This window comes from Telmatherina bonti (genome assembly GCF_933228915.1).
Source record: "Telmatherina bonti genome assembly, chromosome: 8".
Classification (NCBI taxonomy): Eukaryota; Metazoa; Chordata; class Actinopteri; order Atheriniformes; family Telmatherinidae; genus Telmatherina; species Telmatherina bonti.
Window position 1 is genome coordinate 30,727,452 of NC_136626.1, and position 26,515 is coordinate 30,753,966.

The 26,515-nt window shown below is 41.2% G+C and overlaps 1 protein-coding gene across 1 annotated transcript; it reads right to left on the reverse strand.

Moving 5' to 3' along the window:
• On the reverse strand, positions 1–23,833 carry kita (KIT proto-oncogene, receptor tyrosine kinase a; the record flags this gene model as incomplete). The annotated part of the gene is made up of 21 exons (XM_079245300.1): positions 1–183; positions 5,815–5,920; positions 6,197–6,296; positions 6,394–6,505; positions 8,424–8,546; positions 8,881–9,011; positions 9,107–9,201; positions 9,370–9,511; positions 9,672–9,782; positions 10,902–11,006; positions 11,591–11,717; positions 11,843–11,949; positions 13,399–13,583; positions 16,173–16,287; positions 16,570–16,685; positions 17,289–17,472; positions 18,184–18,376; positions 18,730–18,869; positions 19,008–19,292; positions 21,238–21,492; positions 23,779–23,833. The coding sequence occupies 21 exons, from the start codon at positions 23,831–23,833 to the stop codon at positions 1–3; spliced, it is 2,970 nt and encodes a 989-aa protein (XP_079101426.1).
• Positions 23,834–26,515: the final 2,682 nt, after the last annotated feature.

Here is a 26,515-nt window from a genome sequence, read left to right on the forward strand (position 1 = left end):
TTACACCCGCTGGGCTCGGAGTGTTGTGCCCTCCAAGAAGACCTCGTGCTGCACCAGTAAGGGCTGTGTCAGAGCGCTGTTCCTGCTGAGAGAGTTGAAACTGTGGTTCGCTGTGCTTTGAGAAGCAGGCTCCTTCTTCGTTCTGGGCGTCACAAGGAGCCTTGAGCTGAAGTTCAGATAAATCTGAAAAAGAAAGCAAAACTGTAAATGAGCTGGATGAAAAAACAAGAAGACAATTAACGTTACTGGTAGCTTACAGTAAAATCTTTCTCCATTAAAGGCCATGTATTTAACTTTGTTAACATGTCAATATGACGCCTCTTTTATGTTACAAGCAAGCAGCAACCTCCAGCTTTTAAAAGTGAAGCCTATGTGGAAGTGCATAAAACTGCAGTTCCCCCTTCATCCACTAGGGGCTCCAAAACAGAGCAAATCCCCATAGACTCCCATGTTAAAAAGGCCAGCTTCACAGCAGAAATAAACATGTTTACAGCCTGGTTCAAAAATCCATTTTAGGTTTAATAGGTCAGGTTTACCTTCATGACAACTGTGGGGGGAGTGAATTTTTTTCTAACTCGCCTGTTTAAAAGTAATTTAATCTTGAAGTTCGGCATATTTAGGGGCATGTCCTTTTGATTGACAGGTACCAATTTTGGGCTTCAAGTCAGAAGAATGTAAAACAACCGCGGTTTTTAGACGGTTAGCAACATGACTTAGCTTTAGCCCGCTTACTTCCGTTAGCTGGTTAGCTCCTGTTATCTCCGGGTAAGTTCGGTAAGCTTTTAGCTACAGAAAGCTTGGAGTTCGCTCGATGTCAATCATCCACCATGACGCTCACAGGCCCCCTCTCAGCTCCACCTCTTTGCCCATATTTGTACTTTCCGAGTGAGACGACACGCATGACGCTGCCAAGATGGCGATGGTAGGAACCGCCCACCAAGCGGGTGACGTCACAGAGGCTCCGTCCATCTCTATATACAGTCTATGGTTACAAGACAAATGATGAGGAACATCAGCCATCAGGGCTATGCTATGGTTGGAGATTTCCTTTTAATCTGCAAAGAACCATCTACGCTCCAGTTAGAAGGTTGGAAGAGCCAATTATGACTTTCCATCTGCAAAACTAACCAAAGAGTAAAGCACGCACAACAAGTAATCCATTTGCTTGTCACGGTTAGCAGCTGTTCTAAACTGGTCGAGCACGCAAGCACTCACAACTACAAGCCATACAAAAGGCCATTGCCTGGGTGGATTAGTCATAGCTACTCAATGTTAAGGCCATATGAAACTTCAACAAGGTGACAGTATGAACAGGGAAAGGTGAGTTCAGGGGATTAATAATGCTCACACTCATGAGGACACATTCAGAACTTTGTTAATAGTTTATAATGGTAAAAGTATCACGCCTTTTAAATGAACTAAGTCAATCAGGGAGGCAAGTTGTTGTCCTTTTCAGCTTGTGCCTCTGAGGGGTCGCCACAGCAAATCATCTTGTAGTTGAACTTTTTGGCACATGTTTTATGCTGGATGCCCTTCTTGACGCATTCCTTTGCATTAATCTGGGCTTTGGATAAATGAAAGAACAATTGTGTCTCCCTGCAACAGTGCAGGGGAGCAGGACTCAAACCGCAGACTGTCAGCTCACATGACAAGCAGCTCTACCACCTGGGCCACTACTACCCCCCAACTCAATCCGGGAGACATATCTAAAATAGATGTGCATTTACGATGCTTTGCATAGCATCAACTCAGAGAAGATGAGACGACCAACCTGACTGAAACCTTCCACACTCGCTGCTCCACACTGCACTGGCAAAGGGCCTGCGTCCATATTCCTCAGGCTTAGTTTGTAAACAAAGCATGCCATACTATCCCCAGGAAGTATGTCGTCTAAATAAAATGTTTTGGGACAGGAGTGGAAGTGATAAAATATCAGGAAGAATACTGTTGTTGAGAAAGTTAGGATTACTTAACTTTCTATTACTAAAAGTAAAAGTGGCCCTTTGCACTACGTCAAGTCTCACAAAATGAATGCAAGTGAGTTGATCTTCCACTCTCCCTCCCACAACAAATGAGCCTTGATTAGCTTTGAAGACAGGCAAGAGAGCCCTGCTGGTCTGTACATCAAAAACAAAGCAGCAGTAATAAGATTGCAGCTTCATGTGGATGATAGCATTAGTGCACCCACATACAGGTGGGACTGTGGGCCAGCCATACTCAAACATAGGACATATTTCTTTCATAATGCAGAAGCTAGCTAACTAAAATTCCTTTTAACCTAAACTCTGGCTGTCGGGTGATTTATCTTCATTAAACAATGTTTAATCACGTAACGGCACAGTTAATTGCAATTAATAGCGAATCTATCTTATTTCTTGTCATCTCCTGATACTGAACCCTGGTTAAAGTTGTTTTAGATGTAAATATGTGTCATTTATTACCAGCTGAGCCTTCCTCTTAAGGAAGTTTACATTGTGAGTCACCTGGTTGTGATGTAACTGTTTTAGGAAGTGACTGAATAATTGTCAAACATGTATACAGGGGAAGTCACAATTAAATGGACTGTGTTCCAGAGAGTATCTTGCACCCAGATACTGTGGACATGCATCAGAAATTGTTATTATGGTGCCACCATACCATTCCCACTATGATAGGGAGGTACTGGCAGAACCAATGTCAGTAGTTGATGTAAAACTGGCCTGTTTGTGGCACAAAAGCTACTGGAGGAAGCTAAGCCATAACACTGTTGATATATTGAAACTTTCAGTTGTCTATTTGTCTACTCTTGTGAACTGGAGATGTCTGTGAGGGGAAAGGATTGACCAGCAATGTGGGGGTTGGCCAATTACCCAGAACAAACATTGACCATTTTGTCAGTTTGTATCAAGAAATCCCACAGGACCTTTGCTTTCTCATTCTCCACTTCCCTGTTCCAGTATCTACCACAGCACCACACCACTCAGTATGGGAGATTTGAGCCTCACTGCTCTGGTGCTTCAGGCTTGCCCCTGTGCTGCCATGTTTAGCACCTCTGTGCTGTCGTTCAGTCCAGTCTTCTCTAGCCATTGGTAGGAATTCTTAATATCCACCACTTCAGCTATCTACTGCATGCTCCACACTGCAGGTTTTTGGTACCAAGATGGTTCCTCCTTTTTCAGGTTCCATCACCTGACACATTCACTATGTGCTTCAATTCTTTGGGCCATCTTCATAATTGTATTCGTGGAGCTTGGATGTTTCATGTTGGATAGTGAGGTCCCTGTGTGACTGGATGCGAGCCAGTCACATAGCCATGTGACGGGCTCTGATGGTCACAAGTCCTCAGAGTGTCTATCTGCACTTAGCATATGGCCTCTGGACACTAGACTTGGGGTGGAACCCTCCATACATGGTGAGCAGCTTTCGTGTTTAAACATCTGTCGTCTGAAGCTCCTCCTTTGACCAGCTTATTATCTCAACAGGGTATCTGATCACTGGGAGGCCATAGCTGTTAATTGCCCGGATCTTGTTCTCACCACTGAGCTGACTTCACAGGAGTTGCCTTACTTGTTGCAGATATTTGACTGCTGGAGCTTTCCTTGTGGCCGCTTCATGGTTTTCCTTTGCTTATGATATCTTAGGTACTTGTAACTCTCCTAAACATCTGATGTTCTGCCTTCTGGAAGTGCATTGCCCTCAGTATGGACTACCTTCCCTGTCTTTGTCACCCTTTGTCCATATTTCTCCAGTCTGAATGACATTTCAATGTCCTTGCTGTAGAGCCCGGTGGTGTGATAAGTAAGCTGATGTCTCGCTCTGTCTTAGCATACACTTTGATCCATCTAGAAGAGGTGACTGATAGTGGGCCCATTCCTGAGTGGCTACCCATGGCAGCAGGGACAGAGCATCACCATGATATATGCCACATTTGGAGTCTTGTGGAATTGCTTCAAAGTTGGCCTTAAGAGTGGTCTGCCACAACATTACTGAGTTAGCAATGAAGACTTAACAGTGTTGTTGACCTTGTGCAGCTTCAGGCATTACAGGAACCATGTGCTGTATGTGGCATTGAGTCATAGGCTTTCTGATAATCAATCCAGCCGGGGCACACGTTTGGCTGCCTGGTATTGGAGTAACAGTTCCGTCAACCAGCAGCTGGTCTTTTCCTTCTCTGGAAATTTTACCGATGCCTTTCTGTGTCTCTGTCATGTATTGATTCATGTGCCCATTTGTCTTAGATGATGCCCAACAGAAACCTCCATGTTGTGGAGAAATAGGTTATCAGTTCATATTTGGAAGGTACTGCTCCTTTCTGGGGATCTTTCAGAATTAGGACTGTTCTGCCCTTGGTCTCCCATTCAGAGTGGGTCCCATCACTCAGTAGCAGGTACATATGTGCTACTGCCTGCTCATGGAGTGCAGTTAGCTTCCTTAACCAGTAGGTGTGGATCATGTCCGAGGAAGATCCAGTCCTCCTCTTCGTTCCTGATATTCTTTGTTAAATGTCTGCAACTGTGGTGGTTCTGATCTTAGATCTTTTAATCATTGTGCTTCACTGTTATGAGCTGCTTCCTTCTCCCATATTCCTTTCCAGTATTGTTCAGTGTCCAGCTTCGGTAAGTGAACTCTTGTGGTATTACCCTGCCACTAGGAGCACATTTTAGCTCATTTGCTAACATGTTTTTGTCAAATAGAGATAATGTTCATGTGTATTTAACAAGTTTACTTTGTCACGGCTAACTATAAAACAAGTATGCTGATAAGCTCAACATACCAACATGTTATGATGAAAGGTAGGGAAGGAGGTGTTATCCAAGAGCAGTTCTACTATATTTCTTAAGATCCCCTTTACACTCCGGTTGCAACACCCTCAACCCCTCTGGAACCATCATTGCATGTTTCTCTGCTTTGGAAGCGTGGTTTCAGGGGGAAGTCTGAAGAAACAGCTTTTGATTTGTCTATTTTTAAATAGCTAATTTAAATATTACTGGTGCAGCACAAGGTCCTATTTTTTCCAGGACCTCCTACCCGACCTTTAAATTAATATACCACAGTGTAATACTGTATGTTTTTTTTTCTCAATTTTGTTAATTTGTTGCCTGGTTAACATTTTTAATTACATCATAAAAACAAAATCTGGCAAAAACCCAATTTAGTTCATTTGCAGTTGAATCAAAAAGTTGCCTAACATTATTTAACCATTCATCTTTTCACTGAAATGCAGCATGACATCTTTTGTGAATCCCCAGTTTGTAACCTTTCTCTTTTCATAAAAAAAAAAAACAAAAAAAAAAAAACACAGGGTAACACATGAGCTCTATAGATGCTGGAACACTTCAACTATTTCTTGGCTCTACAATCAATGCACACAAGAGCAAGATCAGTTTACTTATTTAAGACTGCAAGAAAATGCATTTGCCAAGTTGTTTGTTCTGATTAAGCTCATGTCTGCAAGAACTGTTAAAGACTGATGGCCAGTTGGATAAAAGACTGTGACCAATTGGAGGTTCAATCTGCCGTCTGTCACCACAGCTTATTCGGTCTTGCATTAACTTACAAAGTGAGCTGGGAGCCACAATATTCCTGTAACTGGTCGCACAACTTTAACTGAATGATTTCTGAACTCTCAGGAAATAAATTTGAAGTCTTATTCTACAAGTTTACGAAGCCTCACAGTCACAGGCCTGTTGCGTCGGCATCTGTATTCATCTATACTAATGATGTCTAGCTTGTTATTATAGTAAAATGACTTAATGTCAGAAAAAAAAACATGACAACATATTATCTTTAAACTTTTTCAGCAAAATAAACCTTTATCAGAAAGGTTCAACCTACATGCTTAGTGGCATCTGACAACTGTTGCTCAATCTTCTCTACAACCTTCCTGAAGGGGGGTCTGTTGAAGGGGTCGGCATCCCAGCAGGACCTCATAATCTGATACCTGCAAAGCAACACAAACAAACAGTTTTATTTGTCCACAGATATCACATCCTCTTGTGTGCGTACTATTTCGTTTCTTGCTTCTCTGAAGAATATTCCTAACGTTTTTAATCATTCTTCCGAGAAGCCAAATACAACAGGATGAGAGCAGGCTGCAATTCAAATCCCCCACACTGCATTCTTTCATAGTCTGACCACCTCCATCTATCCAACCAAACCCCTTCCTCCTTTAGATGATCCTTTCAAACACTCACATTTCACACCAAGAAAAACTCACATTTCACTGGGTGCAAACTCTGGAGCATCCATTCTGTATCCTTCTTTTATCAGTTTGTAGAACTTGGCATCCACCGGCATACCAGGATAAGGACTGTTTCCTATGTCCCAGCAGAAATATTCAGTCACATTATGCAGTTCACACACATAACCAGCCACACACACTCATAAAACAGCATAGTGGACAAAGAGACATACCAAGTGAGAAGATTTCCCAAAGCAAGATGCCATAGGACCACACGTCACTCTCAAATGTGTACACACACTCAAAGATGCTTTCTGGGGACATCCATTTCACCGGCAGGCGAGCCTGAGAAGAAGAAAAAAACAGTGAAAAGATGAACGGTTAAATTATGTTTGACTCAAAACTGGATATGATTGAGGAATGCTAAATGAACAGACTGAACTAAAAATCAGGCATGCATGAAATATTCCCCCGAGGTCTCTGAAGACTAACAAACACCGCGGATCTGTGACAACCATGATGACTCCTAGAAAAAAAGGTTAGGTCTTACATTGGTAGCTTATAGTCACTGCACACACACACACACACTCATCAACACCTGTATGGAAATGATTGTATTGACTTGGCACAAGCCACGCACAGAGTGTTTTCTTTTAGGATAAAGTAACTAACAGCCACTAAAGGGAGCAGAATAAGAAAAAAAAAAAACATCTAAAGAAGGTTCGTCATGCAGATGTAAACATCAAATAGCTTTGACATGATGAATGAGCAAAAACTTTCTGCTCTTGCAAGTCAATAGCTGCAAGAACAAAAGTAGTTACACCTCAGGACTTGGTTGTGCCTGACTCACATGAAATCCAAACAGATGTGTTAGTATATGACCCTGAACTACACACAATCGTCACGAAGATAAGGGATATTTGACTTTTGCATGATGTCAGAATGTACCTAAATCTCACCTTTTATGTCTTTACAGGTGAACTTTATTTAACCTTCTGTAAACTTTTACATCCATATGTTCAATTTTTCCATCTTTCAGTATTTATTGCGCAACAAGCTATTGTCTGAAAAGAGATTAACCCCAAAAAAAAACCAAAAACAAAAACCAAACAAAAAGATCTGTCTGAAAACGAATCCATCACTGAATGTCCTGGTTTGATGACAGCGTGTATTTACACATTACTTTTCGCCATACTGGTCACATTTTGACATCATAAGACCAATGAGACAACACCTAACACACGCAGTAGAGACAGTATCATTCTGCTTTACCTATCACTGTTGTTAGCTTTTGTTTGAAATAAAGGAAATACCACAACATGGTTGCAATTAAAATGATTCTACATTGAGGATATAAAATCAGGGTATAAATTCCACCCCAAAGTTGAATATTCCTAACGTTTTATGAGTATTATTAAGTATGTAGGAGCTTCTGTTTTTACAGGAAGCATGCTGAAGTAAACAACCCTCCACTGGCTGTTTCATGAGAACTCCTACTTCCCACTATGTACCTGGCTCGACAGTTGGATTTATTCATTTATGAGATGCACAATAAATCATTGTTTTTGGCCAATACATTGATTATGTTTTTAAAATCAAAAGACGCTTTGTCAACATGTAGTCACTGGAACGCCACAAGCTCTGGTATGATCACAAATATAAAAAAAATCAAGAGGCTAGGCTACATATTTGTAGGGTTCTTCAGTAAAGCTCTATGTCACCTAAAAGACTGATTCAGCTCTTGAAAACCATAAGACTAATAGATAGCATCTCAGTTTTAAAACCGTCACACAGCTTGCATAGCAGTCTTTTAAACTATTGGCAGACTTTGGGCATGTTTATAATCAACACTAAAACAAAAGAACCTTGTCTCACCGAGAACTTGCCACACACAGATGCTTATTCAGGACCAATGTGCCTCAAATAGTAAAGCACAATCCTACCTCAGGTATGTTCTTTCTCTGTGCAGGCTTATAAGAGCATGCTTTTCAGCTACACTACTGAGTTTTCATAACTCTAACCAGGTTGTTCTGTCACCTTCAATATGCCAAACTGAGTGAGAATGAAAGGTCTTCAGAAACAGTAGTGCTGAACAGTAGCACAAAGGTCTGACAACCATGTTAAAACATCTGCTCTACTGTCGCTGTCAGCATATCACCAGTCCAGTGACATTTATAGTCTAGATTAGATTCATTTGTGCTTTAGATTTTACACAGAAACGGCTTGCAAGAAGATAAAATGTTGAGTTAGAGTGCAGACTTACATTGCCTTTGACCACATAGTTGGAGTCTGTGGTGATGTCTCTTGCGAGGCCAAAATCACAGATTTTTGCCACTCTTCCATCAGTCAGTAGGACATTTCTGGCAGCGAGGTCTCTGTGAATGCACTGCAAAACAAATGCACCATTAAAAACCTAACGCTACACGGACAATAGTAATATATCAGCCATGAATATGGATGTTTTCAAATGTGCTTTGATACTGAATTTTCCATGACTGACTGAGACACAACCGCTGACATTTGAGCTCACTGGTCACCGTATCTTTGTCTTGCCTCTACAGCTTATAAATGTTTCAACAACATGCTCAAACATGCATTTTAGATCCATTTACTAGCGGTGGAAACACGATCCAAGCTGGACGTAACAACAACAACAACAAAAGGGTCATCGGACATCAGAGGATATGGTAGCTTTTGGGAGTATTCAGACAGATGCTCACATTTTTGGAAGCTAAAAACTCCATGCCTTTGGCCACTTGGTATGAGAAGCTGAGAAGATCCTCAGATTCTAGAGACAAATCATCCTCATCGAACATTTCGCTCTCTTCGTTCGCTTCAGCGAAGGACCCACCTGAGAATTAGGTAAAAGTCAGTTTTCTGTTGAATTTGACTGATTTCTGCACACTTTAAGTTTGTGGAAATTCGATGAATGGCCGGCTGGCTTGCCTTTGCGTGGTGAGCGTCTCCTCTCAGAGGATGAGCAGAACGGAGGGTTGCCAGCAACAGAAGGCCTCATGGTCATGTAGCCATTCAATCTGTCACTGTGAGGAGGAAAGGAGCAGTCTGGTCTCAGCTGAGTGCTGCCTCACACAAGCACACTGCTGTCCAAATACCCTCCTCCTACGCACGTTCTGGATTGTAAATACTAGTACTCTCTTTTCTCTACTACAAGCAGTTAATGACTTCCTAAACAACATAAAGAACCTGACCCCTCTGCGACTCTCTGCTGCATGATGTTGCGGTAGTAGTAGTCTTCCTCAAGCTTGAAGCAGATGAAGGATTCTCTCTTTCGGCGGAGAAAGTTGAGAAGATCGCCAAAGCAGCAGTACTCCGTGATCACCAGCGTAGGGCCTGCAGACAAAGAAACACGCTTGCTTAAAGTAATTTTTCCCAATTTTCAGAAAACAAACAGCTGCAGTGAAACAAAAAGAAGCAGAACTTCGACAAACAGAATGTCTGAACATGGGGGAGTGGCGAAAACCAATAACACAAGACAACATCTCTGCCAAACCTCCAACAGTGCAGGCTCCCAGCAGGTTGACAATGTTCATGTGGTTTCCCAAGTAACTGAGGACCTTCAGCTCTGACATCAGCGCCTCTTTCTCTGTGGCGTGAGCGGTTGCTGTGGGAAAAAAATAAAAGCAATAAAAAAAAAGCAACAAATTCAGTGTTTACTAAAGGATTAGAAGAAAAGTCTGCTTAAATGGAAGTATGTTTACATACTGTGATCTGGTTTTTCTACTGGTTAAAGGAAAAGGATCTAGCTGCAGGCTGGTTTATAATACAAGATATTTGTTAAATTAGCCCACGTTCAGACTGCAGGGCTTGCTGCTCATATTGGATGTTTTTGTGAAATCCAAATTTTTTTAAAGTTCGTTCACATTTCAGATCAAATGTGACTTGTATGTGATCTCCTGTATGAACCTTATGCACACCAGAAGCGTCCCGCATGTAGAAGACACGGCGACGTGCAGCAAGCGTGCATGTGACGTCTTTATGTTTGCAGAAGTAAATATGAATGGCAGCAGAGCATTTGCTATTTTAAAAGTTTTTTTCCAACCGTAAAAGTAAAAAAAAAAAGTTAAAAGTTTTGTCCAACTGTAGCAACAACATTGGGAATGGGTTTGTTTTAAGGAGACGTTTACTGAAGAGGAAAGTAAAAGTTTTGTTCAAGGCCTTTTGTGGAGCTGTGGCAGCAACAACTGTAGAGAGAAACGTTTGGGTACGGAGTCGCAGTCAGGATTGGTGGGAGAGTGATGTGAACACATTTACCGATAAAGAGTTCATAAACAACAAACGCAGAATACTTAAGTTTGTCGTGTGTCAATGACGCGTCGGTCGGATCAATGCGACCTGACCGTTCAGACTGAAGTCGCATGGCAAAAGATCAGATACATATCGGATTTAGGACCACATATCCAAGCGGCCTGGGTCGCATTCTAAAATATCAGATCTGTGTCGTTCAGACTGTTAAGAAAAGATCGGTTACAGGTCGCATAGGGGCAAAAACATCGGATTCAAGTCACTTCAGCCTGTAGTGTGAACGTAGCCTTATTTACTTTAGCAGAAGTCTTCAAACCACCAAGTAAAAATATCCACACAACAGCTGCCTGCTTTTGAACACCTGCAGATATATATAGAAATCCCAAAGAACTACTGTGCACACGTTACATGCTGTGTGTGTGTGTGTGTGTGTGTGTGTGGGTCCCAGTTTATTTGCATATCTGTTAACTGAGCTTACATTTGAGCATTTTCACTGCCACTGTCATGACTGAGTCTGCCTGGGAGAGTCCGTATGCGGTGGCCTCCACCACTTTCCCAAATGCACCAGATCCCAGCGTCTTCCCTGAAGACAAGATGACAAGAAGCAAAACGTTTAATTCATGTCCTTTTCCCCTCCCACAAGCAGGCTCCATGGCAATGTTCCCAGGACAGCAACAGTTTTAGCCCCTAGCCTGTGTACACAGGCAACCAGGACATGCAGGATCCTGTTTGAGGAGGCCTGTTGAAAAGCCACACCCAGAATATTTAAACAATATTTTGTTGGGATTGAAGGTGTGGGACTTTTACCATTAATGCACTATAGAACTAGTAAGTCGGTAATAACTGGGGTTTTCTAAAAACCTTAAATGCTGTGTTCATGGACACTGAAGACAATGGGAGTCAATCGGCGTGCGGTAGCCTGAGGGGCTGCAGCTGTGATGTCATACTGACTGCTCTGTTTGCTCTCATTACTGAGACACACATCATTCATCTCCACATATCACTGCTCCTACTGTGACTTCCACTTAACACATGACGGCTCAAAACCATGACACCCAGAACATAAACACAGCAGTGCATCAGGAATGATGGATTAATGGAATTATGGAAGCCCTGCGAGAGCGCTGACGTCTAACTGGTGTTGGTAAAGGAGTGCGGTGTGCTCACCAAAGCGCAAGTTGTTTCGTGGAAACTCCCATTGGTGATCGTACGGCAGCTGAGTGGGGTCAATGTACACATAGTTGTTCCCGTGGATTCCCTCCATGACTTTCCACTGAATCTGGTATTTGGGTTTCTGGTGTAAACAAAGCGGAATAAAAGACACCGCAGCATGATGCAACTTAAATCATAACACGCTTCATCTTTGACTTGTAAGGGAAAGAAGGCGTGCCACACAGGAAAATTAACTTGTTGTCTTACCTGCATGTACTTGTAGAACAGCATGATAAGGATGAGGCAGAGAATGCCTGCTGCTGACACGGAGCCAATCAGCAGAGGTGTAAACAGATCATGGGGAACTTTTCGCTCTGCAAGAGGATAGAAATGATAATGCTTGACAATAGAGCAACGATGGAGCCGTCAGGGACTCCTTTCCTGGTTTGTCATGTTTACACTCTATATGACACTGGAAAGCCAGAGAGGGCTAAGCCACAGTGAGACCCACTTTGATCAAATAGCAGCAAACTAATCGAATTACTTGTGTTTACATGGTGTAGAATTCAACACTTTTCTTCTTTGTTTGCAGATTCTGCACTTCATTATGTTTATTGCCTAAATCCCATTGATTGTGCAGGATTTGTTTACTGAATTGCAGTTGCTTTTACAGCTGTGCTGGTGAGTAATTATGGTTAATCAGTGTTCTGTTCCTTTGTGTCTGCCTGGTTGTGATGCCTCATTGTTTTGCTCCTCTGTACACGGGGGTGTAATAAGCTCTTTAGCGATAAGAAGCTTTCTCTCCACTTCAAATCTGAGAATGCAGAGTCTGCAGGAACTAATCCCCTGTAAACCTGTCAGTGGTTTCTAAAGCTCTGTTTTCTCTGCTGCAGCTCACTGACACCTCCAAGCTTCCTACAGCCCCAGAATGCCCGGCACCGCCAGGACTCCAACTGTGCTGCACACTCAGCGCCTCCGCCTGGTCTGCTGTTCGTCTGTGAGGTGCAAAAATCCTGGGCACACGCTCCCAAGGGCCCGTCCTGTGCGGCTGCAACCCGGCTTCCTCGTAATGCTCACCCACATACCCACTGGAGCAACAGATAGCCTCCTGTGTCTTCCATGAACCTGGGAGTCCAAATTCAGGCAGGGACATCAGTGGAGTACATTCAGTTCCTGCTCTCACACCACTTTTGAGAACATTGTACGGCAGATGGGGAGGCCGTTACAAGGGAGCGGATTTGGAGTCATAAAGTACACAAAGGGCTGGAGTTAATTCCTTTTTCTGACTGACAACATCTTATCATAGCCAGGTGCTTTTGAGGTAGTCCCCCTTCCCTAATGTTTACAAAACACAGTCCAACCAACCACGCTCTCGCAACAGGGTGACAATTATGGGTCAATCTCATCCCAAACAGTGTTTTTTAGTAAATATTTTGAGCTAAAGGTATTATACCTGGTATGGTTCGCTGTGGGACACGCCCAGTTAGACAAAGTTACAACACAATGTAGGGCGTTACAGACCATTTAAAAAAAAAATCTCAGGGATTACTGTTCTAATTTTAAATGAGACTAAAATCTGGTTGAAACGGGTTTGTGGACAAAAAGAGATTTTCAGAGTCGTCAACTCTTTTGCATCGTTGATGCGCTTGAATGTAAACCTAATCCAACGTTGAGGGCATGCAAAGGATTACATGAATTCAGCAACAAAACACGCGACTGACAGGCACCGACATCTTTAAATCTTTGTGGCCCCTATCAGCGCTACCTGTGTGCAGAAGCTGCTTTTTGTGTGCACGCACTCCATGAACGTGACGTTAGCTCACCAGTGATAGAAAAGAGTGTGAAGGCTTGTTCTCCCTCCACCGTAGCCACACATTCCAGAGTGTTGAAGCGTCCCTTGCTGACGTTCAGCCGACTTTCCACCTCTGTTTTCCCAAATGTGGGGCTAAACAATGTGACTGTGATGACGTTGCGCTCCTCTTGGGTAGCATTCATCTGCTGGGAGCACCTGAAGGCAGAAGATTATTGCTGATGTAAAGCTGATGGGATCACAAAGTTATTTGATGATTTGTCTCCTGTCGGGACACACGGACATCTCCTTCCTCTACCTCTGGAGGACATTCCACATTCCTTTCCCAAGACATGAAAGCATTTTTTTTAATTTTTTTTTTACTTACAGAGCTTTAAACAAAATGCTAAACCCATGAAAATCTCATATTTCAGGAAATTTCCAGCTCTAAGTTTCACCAGAAGTCATAAAAAGTGGGGAATTCCTTCTCTGGCTCATGAAACAATAGTGAAATGTGTAAAATGAGCCCATAGCTGCATTTTTCACAGCATCGCACCACAAAAAGCTTCTTCTGCATATGTGGTCCCTGGTGATATGCTCTCTTTGGTCACATTACTTTCTGTTCATGTGCATATATACATTAACATGCCTGTATGTGCATGTTAGGACTATTAAACTGATTTAAATGCAGTTTTCTTTTTAAAAATGACTGGATAAATTTGGGATTACTTATGACTCATCACCCATGTTGCTCACATAGCTCACTGCTGTTGCTACGGTAACCACGTGCTCCTTCTTTGGCACACTTTACGTTTGACACGGGATGAGCGGCTTTTAGTTGTATCCAGGCAGATACGTCGGTCCCCTACCAATCACAAATCAACTCTCCACAATCCCCTGTCACATGGAAGTCATTTTATCACTGTTAACCAATCACAAGTCAGCCCTGTCAAATCCCACAATCCCACATTCCACCTTCATCATTATTCCTGAATCGAGCCAATGTGTCTTTAATGTGACCTTAAGGACCCTCGAGTTCAAAGCAACGAAACTTTGTGGAAGATTGAATGTTTAAATCAAGTAAAAAAGGCTTGATTGAGGCTTTAATGGAATGCATGCAGACACAAATCTAATATCCGGATTGGTCTCCATAGCAACTTAACTTTGATTAGCACAGGTACTGTGGTATCGCATAAGCAAACACTAATATTGATTAAATACTTCTATTTTATGATGAGTTAATATTTAGAAATATTAGGATAACAGATAGTAAATATTAACAGCAGCCGGTCCTCTGGTGTGATTATAAGGAGCATCCGATATCTAATCAATCTTTTATAAAAAAAAAAACCAGTCTGGATTTCCTCTGTTATACCTTTTCAGGCTGATTTCTAAGTTTCCGTTTTGCTCCAAACGTTTGAAGGAAATTGTTGATTTTCAGTTGAAAGCCTTTTTAGATCGAGTTTAAGCCTCGACATAGCACTACATCTGTGTTGTTCTGGCCTTTTAATGACGTCTTCCTGGCTGAAGAGTCAGGTGACAATGTTATTTTAGTTCTTGCCTCTGACACAGTGTACCATGATATTTTCACTTCTCATTTGCAGCATCGTGTAGACATGCACGGCTCAGCCCTGGACCTGTTTAAATCATTCCTGACTCAGGGAACATTTTGTGCTAGATTTAATGATTTTACATCTTTATCTGCTCCACTTTGTGCGGCGTCCTGCAGGGGTCAATACTTGGTCCTTTGTGTTTTTCTTTGTGTCTTTTGTCCCTTGGATTATTATCTAAAAAGCACAAAAATGCTTTCCGTTGCTATGCAGATGACATTCAGGTTTATGTGCCACTAAAACGGAAGGCTGCATTCTGCATTAGAGCTTTGATTGACTGGAAGATCGAACAGTTTGGGTGGCTCTCAAATTTTTTATCTTTTATTTTAATGAACAAAAAACAGAACTGATGGTATTTGGTCCTAAAGTTCCCATTGGGCTTGCTTCTGAGGATATGGACCTTCAGGCAAAGCATGGAAAGTTTGCTGTCAGACCTGGGCTTTCAGATAGATAATGGCTTCCAGTTCAGACAGCTGGCAAAAGTTAAAAAATCCTGTTGAAGGATGACTTTAGAACAACAATTTCTAAATGCCTTCATACCTTTATTATTACTATTATCATGATAATTATAATTCCTTGTATATGGGTGTCAGTCAGGCCTCTCTGTCCCATCTTCAGCTGGTGTAAAATGTTGCTCGTCGATGAAAGAGAGAGCACATTACTCCCGGTTTTTATCCTGCTTTTTTTTTTTTACTCCTTCTTTATACTGCTTTAAACTGCTTCACTTCTTCCCGATCACTCAGCTGCTGCTGGATGTGCAGAGGACTCAGAGACTCAGAGGGGGAAAGCCTTTTACCGCTTTGGCCCAAATCACGGACGTCGCTCCTGACACACATTAGAAAGACTGTTTTCAGTCTGATCTTAAGACTAACCTGTTTAGTCGGGTTTTTTTTTACCCAGTGTGACCTGTTGATTCTATATGGGTTTTACTGTTTTTAGCTTGTCTTATGTTTTAATGATTTTATAGGTTGTTTTTAGTGTCTTGTACTTTATTTTACTTAACCTTTATTTTATACATCTCACATATCACTAAGGCTTTTCACTCGTATGTCCAGACCTTTTGTTGGTGCTGTTTTTAAAATGCTTTAAACAAATAAAACTAGCTTGGCTTTGCACATTTTGCCCGTGTGATGATAAGAAAAAAAAAACAGAAAGAGAAATCTACATATCTCATGGAAATCAGTTTAAAAGAGCTCACCTGACAAACATCTGCTCGCAGTAGTACCATTTGATCTGGGGGGCAGGGAATCCTTCAGCCACGCAGCGTACCTGTCCATCAACTGGACCCTCCTGAGATTTAATCTCAGGTTTGCCTAATAAACAAAAGTTAACATCAGAATAAGTCAGGTGATGCATAAATGACAAACAGGGTGAGGTGTAATAAAGTTTTCTACGGCAGTGCTGTAAAGCTTAATGAGGTGTAGATTGCAGGGTGTGGTGAAGGTGGAGAGCTGGACCTCATTTCATACAAAGAAAAGGTCAAGTCCCCCATCCCCCGTCCCCCAACAACATGTCAGCTGCTGAAGATTAATGCAGTGTGATTTTGTGGCTTAGGGGAACAGGAAACCTTTCAGAAAAAGCACAACACAACTTACTGATCACAAAGACGGTGAATGTCTGATTAACTGATGCATCACCATTGGAGGCTTGGAAGGTGTAAACACCGCCCTCTGACATTTTCAGCCGCACCAGCCTCAGCTCGCTGCTGTAACTAAACATAAAAACATTTACTTTTTTTTTTTTTTTTTTGTTTAGCATGAATGCATGTATTGATATTTTTAAAAACAAAATCAACAAGAATATATATTTTATTAAATTGCACTGAAATAGACAAAGATTATTATTTATTTAGTCAGTGCAAGCTAGAAAAAATGTTCAAAATGTTGGGATATTTTGACTTTAAATGGCAGGTTTTTCTTTGGGTAATATGTTTTAATACACACATCTGCACAACATTTGTTTTAGTGAGTCACCTCCAACTGGGGCTAAAAGGTTGCGTCCTAACTCTTCCCACATTATCAGAAATGTTGAAGGGAGTGGGGGCATGTGGGTTTGAATAACACATAATGTTTCTTTCTGCAGCGACGTAGGATGTGTCACAGTTTAATTTCCTTTGAAAGGCAACTGCAAGTTATAATCTGGCAAGGGCTGTTTTACAAGAAACGTTGGTTTCTCTGCTTCAGCTGCTTTTCTCAAAGAGCTGCAACCTGCTGCCAGTTCAAAGGTGCTAAATTCCACAAAGCCAGCGCAACAAAACTTTTCTTTTTTTTCCCCCCACATGCCAGGACTAATGCAGCTTGGTATGTTCCCACACCTGTACTCATTGCTCTGCGTGCTGATGACGTGGTCGCTTGTGTTTTTCAACTCTCGGCCCATGAAGCTCCAGGAGGTGTCCGGCTTCGGGTACGCTTCCATGCTAACTTTGAGAGACAAGCTCTCACCTGCGCGAACATGGATGGTTCTGTTGTTTGTGGGTTTTAAGCTGATGAATCCTCGTTCTGAAATAGAGGAGAGTCATGACATCACTGCTAACTAAAAGTATATTAGCTCGAGTCAGAATGGTTTAATAGACTTACTTGGAAATCAAAACAAAGCAATGTGCATCTAAAGACTGCATATGGTATTTCAGAATGTGGGAATCATGTTTGTTCAGTTTTATGCTTATAAAGAGTAGAAATTATAAAAATTTAGATTTAAGCAAGCAGCCAGTAAGTGTCACATAAATACAGATTTAAGACTGCTTATCTGCTGACTCGTCAAGAGTCAGTGGACAAAAGTAATATCAGTTTTCTTTCTTTATGTAACATATAAGCATACGGTCAGTAAACATTTACCTACCTAGTTTTAAAAGAATTTATCATTATTCCACATGCAGGGTAACAAGCTAAAAATTGTTACGTTGAAAAATAAACCAAGATGTTTTCAGACATTTAAGGAGGCTTACAAAGGTTTTACTGGTTTTCAGCCTCTTTAGATGTTAAGCTAAAGAGTGTCTGGCTTCAATGTGATGTTGTCCAGATGTTGGAGAAAAGCTTAACAGTAACGCAGAGAAGAGCAGAGGCTTGTTTTCTATTGTCAAACGGCTCTTTTGACCAGATTTTTCTGTATTATCTGCGAAAATTTCAACACAACTCGTTTCGGTTTCATCACTCTGAGCATCGGGTGAGTTTCTTGGCGCAGCTGCAAGCAAACTGTCGTCATTTACTCACCGTAAACATCAAGCCACACCGACTTTGTGCTGGTTCCTTTTTCATTCCTGGCTTCACATTTGTAACTCCCGGCATCCTGCGGCCGCACCGCTGCGATGTGCAACGTGGCGCTGCGCGTGTGGGTGAAGCGCTCCATCAGGATGCGTGAAGCGCCATCAACCTTTGCTGGTTGCTGTGGATACCAGACGGCACCCTGTCAACGCCCAGAGATCTCTAGAGATTAACCCCGTCTGCATGTCTATCCTTGCCAAGCAAATACTGACATAGACACACAACTGCCTGCATGCGAGCACACACACACACACACACACACACACACACACACACACACACACACAGCAGTCTGCAAGGCACACGCACAGCCAAGATCCTTAAGCACAAACAGAATGAACTTTGACCCCTTTCATTTTTGCTCATTCGAACACACAAGGAGGAAAAATCTGCTCTCAGTGAAAGTTAAGCCACTTTTGGAAGGGCAAACACTTAAAGGGGGGGGGGTCCACCAACAGCACAGTGCACAGCAAAGACAAAGCAGAGGGGTCTCACCGAGCCAAGTGGTGCGTCCCACTTCAAACTGATCTCTGCGTTGACGTTGGTGGTGTTGCAGGTGAGCGAGAGACTCTCATTGCGGGTAAGAATCAGCCTTCTGGACTGCTGCATCTCAATAACAGGAGGAGCGACGGGGACTAAAAGGAAATAAATACCTTTTTTATCAAAAACTCACCATCAAAAAGATGGTAAACAAAAAGGAAAAAACTTAAAAAGTTCTAATAAAAGCTCTGAAACCTCAGCGACTCACATGTATGCACACAGTATGACGTTACCTGGTCTCGCCGTTAGCTCGTAGTTATGCGACCTGATGCTTTTCCCCAGCAGGGTTCCTGTGCACACATAGCAGCCATCGTAGGCCTTCTCCATGTTGTGGATAGTGATGCCTTGCTCCAGGTTTGCAGAAAACTGGAGGCCATGGGCAAGTTCTCTGCCGGAGCATGTTTCCAGGCGCAGATTATCCAGACTTGGATCGGTTGCCAGGCAGGGGATGGAAACAGGGTCTCCCTCACGGCTGAGAATGCTGAACACCATCGGTTTTCTGAAAGGATTGTCGGGATCTGCCAAAAAAATGCGATCACACAGGTGGTGTCAGAGAGCTGCGAGCAGGGCTTCACGCTGACATGTTGAAGCTTTACAGCTAGGTTTTCTGATTTTGACTTCTTGGCAAAACGATGGACCTTAAAAGAAGCCAAAAAGAAAAAAAAACAGGAGTGCAGTTATATGGAGAGTCTTTTAGCAAAACTGTTTTTCTTCCAGCTAATGTATACCTGGTGTTGAATAAAATGCATTATTTCATAAAAATAACTATTTGTTTTGACACTTCACAATCTGTGTCCTGTATAGCAATAATCATTCAATCTATTTACAGCAAAATCAATTTCATCTTTTCCTGGCTTTTGTAATTAGAGGTGATGATTCTTGGACTGAATTCAAAGTGTCTTTATGAATGTAGGAGTGTGACAGAATCTGGCACATGCAGGTGATCAATTATCATCAAACATAATCAGGTTTCCATGAAAATCCAGTGAAATTTTCTAAAAAAAAACAATGTGACAATTATCTATTCGGTACGGAGGCAGTTTAATGAAAACACAACCAGTAAAATCTTTGTTGTTAACAACGATGCAAAAAATCTGGAACCCAAAAATTAATTCCACAATTAATTATCTGTTCCACGGAATAAAAGTTTTGGTGAATTTTTGTCATTTATTTTATGTTTTTAACAATTTAGTTATTTTTTCTGTTTCCGTTGCACTTTATTCTGTAACAATTAGAACAACTCAAGTATTACATCTATATTCTAAGGCCATTTTTACTTTTTTCTTTTTTGTAATCTGTATTTCCACCTAATGTTTGGCACTGATCTCTCCCTTCTTGTGAGAGATCCTGGTTGGAACCTGAGCTGTGTGGAGTTCACATGTTCTCCCTGTGCACATGTGAGTTCTCTTCAGCTTCCTCCTACAATCCAAAATCCTGCATGTTAGGTTCTACATTTTACCCTCGTAGTAAACATGTTTTTATTTGAAGTTTTCTCAGTGATGCTGCCATTTACCTGTTTGCAGAAAGGCCTGAACTGGATAAAGCATGTATGGAACTTTCTCTCTTATGAGCAGGTTAAAAATGTGGATAATGGAGTAATTTATGCAGTATCAGAGCAGTTCAATGTGACTCTTCCAGCAAACAAACATCAGCGTTTGTTCCAGTAAAAACTTTGCACATTAAAACGACTTGGAACTGCAAGGAATTTAGGGATATGTAGTATTAAACCACACTTTCTGTTGCCGTGGTAACACTGGGGCTTTGCCAAATTAAACAGGTCTAAAATCTAAAAAAAAAAACAGGCATACATCTAGTTATTACTGTTAAATTGAGGTATTTTCTTTTTAAATTTGCAGGATTCACAACAACATGAGCGGATTTGCCTCCGTTTTAAGTTGGGAGTGGTATTTAGGATTTGTTATCTCAACAAAAATATCCTCTCTGCTGAAGGGGGAAAGAAAATGTTAGTGCTGAAAACTGAACTGTTATGATCAAATATTACTTTAAATCACCTTCTTAAAGTTAATCAACAAACTAGGCGCTTTTATATAATGCTACATTTTGGTAGCTCTTCTAAAAAGTAGTTATTGTTTGTTGCCTCGCAGATAGATGTGGGGATTCTAGAGTGAATGATCAGCACATGATATGAGCCTGCAGTGATGGCAATGGGCCAAGGGGATGTGGGGTCACAAAGAGGAGGAAATACAGTAAAAACTCAGTCATGCTCCCAATAAAGCTCCAGTATCTACTGTACCTGTCCAGGCCAAGTTTACATACACCTTCTTCTCCAAACACACCCACACACTCTGCTTCCTGTCAGTACTGAGAAATGCCAAAAGATTTGGTCTGTTTCCACTTTCTCTAGATTTCAGTTCCTCCTTCTCTCATGTCCAAACACAACACAGTCTCACACACACACACACACACACACACACACGTATGCACTGAAACACATCCAGCTACCCTTCACGTAGACGTAGATGGAGGCTTGCTCTTTGGAGCTCTCTTCCAGGCAAATGTAGCGTCCCATGTGAAGAGGCTGAGCCCTGGGGAACTGCAAGGTCCACATCCCATCAATCGTTTTGGCTCTCAGTGGCTTGGACCTATCCTCCCTCTTCCACTGTGTCCTGTGGTCACTCTGGCAACGCAGGTCAAAGGGTTTGTTGAGTGGGACAACAAGGTGGGGCTCGACTGGGATGATGGTGGGCTTGGTGTTGCCTAGAATGGGATGGAAAAGGTTTTCAGCTGCATGTCAAACATGGAGATAAAAGCTGAGGTGTCTCATTCAGAGGTTGACATATGGCACAGTTTAGACTTTGCTTAAAAACTAAAAAATCTGGCATCATTATAGACACACAAATGAAAAATAATCTCACTGATGCAAAGACAACACAGTGACATCTGACCAACAACCCCCACCCCCCTTCCCAAAAACTCCAACAGTTCAGCCATTAAATCTCTCACACAAAGGTAAGCAACGCCCACATCAAGTCTCAAAACACTGGATTTCCAACCGCCAGGCCCAAATCAAAACAAAACAAACAAAAACCTCTCTCGGGACCCATTTGATTTATTGTGGAATCCTTTGAAGGATCCAGCTCCGTGGTGGGAATCACTTTGCTTAAGGTTTGTGCTGCGGTTTGCACCTTCAACCTAAAGACATCTGAGCTCCTCCTGGTAAGTAAAGGACAAAGGAATATGTGTTGCATCTAAGAGGGATCTGCTGCACCGACTGGCAGCAGGTGTGGAGAGCAAACGTTATTTTCCTCCCTGAGAAAACATCACTTCCTCTGATAAAGCCACTTTTCATAAAGAGTATATGGCTCCAGTCTACAGTAGATAAACTGCAGAGGGAGTAAAGTTGCTGCTCACAAAGAAGTTCCCTCCATCCTCCATTCAGCACCTTGATATAAAGAAATAAACTTATAGGAGTAGATGACAGTGCCAAACAGCCATGCATCGTGAAGCAGCTTCTGCTGGGAACCAGTCGCTTGCAGAGAATGTGCATCTGTGCGTCAATATTTGACAAATAACTGTGGAATTTAGCGTAAAGATTGTATTAAGACAGGAGGGAGGAGATTTAAAGCAAGAAAAAGAGACACGATCTTCGATTTCACGCGTGTGATACTTAAACATTAAGGTGTGTGTAGATACACACACATATGTATAGAAATTCCAAGACCGTGATGAAACGAGGGTTATTAGCTCTGCGCCACGCCTGCGTAAAACGGGCTTAAGGCAAACTTCATGGTGTGCCTTATTGCATCACATGACAGGTAAGCCTATGCACACTGCCTCCAAACACACAGCAGATAACAGATTCACACGATTTCAATATGACTTGAACATAAAAATAATTACTTTCATCAAGTTGCTGATGAGATGAAAATGACAGAAAACGAATCCAAATGGTGCAAACCTGAGCTGCAGTGCGCACCGAGGGCGCAAAGTTAAACAGCAACACGCGCAACTCTGCGCTGCGTTTATTTACATCAAATGACCTTTTTCATAAATTCAACTTGATATTCCAGCCAGTCCAGCTTCATAAACAAACAATGATACAATTCTATATTTACAGAGTCCTTAAAACAGAACCTTAAGTAATGACCAAGCCTGTCTCACGGGCTATGTTCACATTATTATTATCATTATCATCATCATCATCATTATTATTATTATTATTATTATTATTATTATTATTATTATTAATAATAATAATAATAATAATAATAATAATAATAATACGATAATATCTTTTAAAAAATTAGGCTGTGAAATAAAGTGGACTATGTGTCGGACTTTGACCCCAGCAGCCAGACTGGAAGATGACTTTTCTATGGACAAAGCACAAACCTGCAGTTTGGATTAAAAAAAAAAAAAAAAAGAAAAAAAAAAGAAAAAGAAAAAAAGTTTTAAGCTCCTCTCATGTTTATCTACGAAGTTAAAAATTACACAAGCTTTCCAAACAGTCTTGGAGATAGGGGCCGTTTATTTGCATGTTTCAGAAGAGAAAGAGACGGCCAGTGTATTTTCATAATGATGGTTATGTGGGGCTGTTGGGAGACAAAAAGACGCCTGAACCTGTTCATTTACATGTTATCCATGTTCTTCAATACCCTATTTTACCCCAAGCTGTTCAGTTTTTGCTAATTATTATGACTTTTCTCACCGGCACCCACTTCCCTGAGTAAAACATACATTATTAAAAGAGGCTCCAGCATCCTAATCATCAGAGTATCAGCTTTCCTCATTAGGTTTCTGGGACTTCAGGTATAGCCTTCAGCTCCAACTGCCAGAACAAGGAGAAGTCGGCACATATAATTCGAGGGCGAAGCAAAGCAAGGGGGATAATTCACACCAGCCTATACGGATTAGGTTAGTCTTCACGGACTATCAGGTGATGATATCACGCAGTCATTAAAATGCAATCGACTCATTCCGAAAGTAAACAGCAACAAGTTTCGCACGTAACCTTGCGCGTCAAGTGCAAAAGCCCAGTCTTACCTGGATGGAAGGTTAGCTGTAAAAAAACAGACACCAGTATCCAGAGATATTCCATAGTTAGTATTCCATGGGTCTAGCTGTGAAGGTGAGCCAGTGCCTTTACGGTTAAGGTAGCTCTACTCTATAGTCGCCGTGCGCTGTCGGGAGTTGTGGGAAGTTGACTGCGGGGTCTGACAGAGGCGCACTTAACTGAGGCTTTAAAGGCACAGATGCTCAGCACAGCTCGCTACAGCAGCAGCCGTTGCCTATCTGCAAACATGCTGTTTTCCTGGAGCGCGCCAGAGGAGACGGAGCAGGCCGACCAGGTATCTCTGACTGGCTCCGCGTCCAGCATGTTTATAGGAGCCAGTGGTGGAGCCAAATTACTCACACGGTACACTGAGAGGGAGGCGTTTGTGACTTCTTATCTGCCTCCCGACAGGAAAACAGACTGACAGATCAAGACAAAGATACAAGAAGTCTGTTTGATCCTGAACGACTTGAATGGCACATTTGACTGGTTTAGCAGTGGGTTGAGTCTAAAAGTAATACATTGGATGTTTTAAAGTTTCAATATGTAACACAATTAAATCCTATTCAGCTCTACTGAGAGGATGATATCCGTGTCTCCAGCCTTTTAAGAATCATTTTTATAATAAAAACTGTTATTTAATACAGTCATCATGGCACATTTAGGATAAAAAGAAAAGGTAAATTGATAGAAAGAAGCCCACATAGTGACTCTTTGTCTGTTGTCTCCTCCTGAGACCACTCATGGTAACATCATTTGAACACTGGCATGCACTGGTAGTCCAGCTTTCCACTGGCTGTCAAACATCTAAGCTGGTTTGCATGAAGACTGCTTTCTGACAGAGCCTATTTAAAAGCATACATCCATGCTGTTTGGATTGAAAACATGAGACAAGCTGAACTTTGAGGATGAAGCTAATACTGACTTAAGTTTATTCCTTCTTCATAAAAATTCTTATAACCCCCTCCCATTAACTCCGTAGCATGGATGTTGCTTAAATGTTGCAGAACGTGGAGTAAAATCTCATTAGAAATGTTTGAACATAGTTGGCACAACAAGATTTTTCAGCATCCACATTAGATGTAATAGTTTCGAACATCTTTAGCATACTCCTGGGGTGAAACTGTATCCTCGAACGAAGGCGGGAACTTTAAGCTCTTCTTCACATCTTTCTCCAGAAACATGTGGATTTTACATTTTACATAAAGCATCTCAATAGCAGCTTTCATGGCTGAACATGCTCTTGGCCAGTAAATTCCCTTATTTTTCCATTTCCGTGCCCCTAGTTAAGCAGGGTTTCGACCAAATATTTTGTGTCTAAGTGGTAATACTTGATAACTTAGATGACAAAGTCATGATTAAAGGAAGTTTTCTCCAGAGCCCAAATGCTGAATGGTGCAGTTTGTGATGAATGAACAAACATCAGCGGTAATCATTCACCAAATCCTCCCTGTGCCACAGATTCTCTTAAATTATAAAAAAAGACAGAAAAAGAAAGGAGATTTGCTAAATTTCTTTAAAAGACTAACAAATTCGTTTCCCCACAGTTACTGGCTGATATTTGTTGGGTTTTAGATGATTGCTTCTTGACTTTTCCAGCTTTTACACATTTGTGAACAGATTTTTATTAGTCTAAAACTGTTTTAATGGGAAATTAGTAACAGTGGTATTCTGCACTGTAAAGCTTTTTAAAGGGCTTGTAATATTTTGCCTCATGTTGTTTTTTTAATAAACTTGCTCTCAGTAAAAAAAAAAAAAGAGACAACAAAGAGCAGAATATCCACTAAATCCAAAGCTGTATTAAAGTTTAAATTATGTGTGAAACAGTTGTTTTGTTGATTATAATTAAATAGCACAAGTGCACCTGTTAAAGTAGATGAAGAGTGTTTAACACAAATAAAAATAAAGTCCAAAATTAACTAATTTAAAATATCTGCCTAAAAAGCTAAAGCCACTAGGTCAACATCTGCTGCAAGATGGAAGAAACAAAACAAAATTAGCATTTTTTTTAATTTTTTTTTAAAAGTAATTTAAAGGAATGGTTAGAAAGTGAAATAACATCTTTCAGTCTTTGCAGTGAATAGAAATAATTATCTGTTTGGAAAAAAAGAATTCTGAATAAACTTAAAATAATCATTTGGGTGAAACATGAACAGAGGAAGCTGAGAATGTGAACGTTTTCGTTGAGAAGCTTCAAAATCCTCCATCTGGTTCATGAATGTTACAAGCAGTGTCAGACAGGTCCACCCAACTCCTGATGCAAGAGAATTATATGAAGATGAAAATATGGTTGTAATTAAATATGGTTAAAGAAAAATGAAAAGTGGAGAAATAACCTTTAAAAATGACACTAAAAAAAAAACAACCAAAGACACGAAACAACCACAGATGCAACATGGAAAACGTCTTGCAGAACAGAAGTTTATTGTCTGAACAATAAAATAATTTTTATCAGGACATTCGGGGGCTGGTATACACAATTTTGAACATTTTTCATAAATTGAAAACATCTTTTAAATGTTGAAAAATCCTGATGATACATTTTTATTGTAAGAGTGTCATTTTCTATAAAAGCCTCCTTCTAGCTGTAGAGACAGCATATAGTTGATTCTTGTTCTTCAGAAAAACCACTGAAAGGCCTCGGCTTGTTTCTGTGTTTTTTATTTAATCTTCGTAACACTCCAGGGAAGTGAGAAAATGATAAACAACAAATAAAGGTACTTTTTA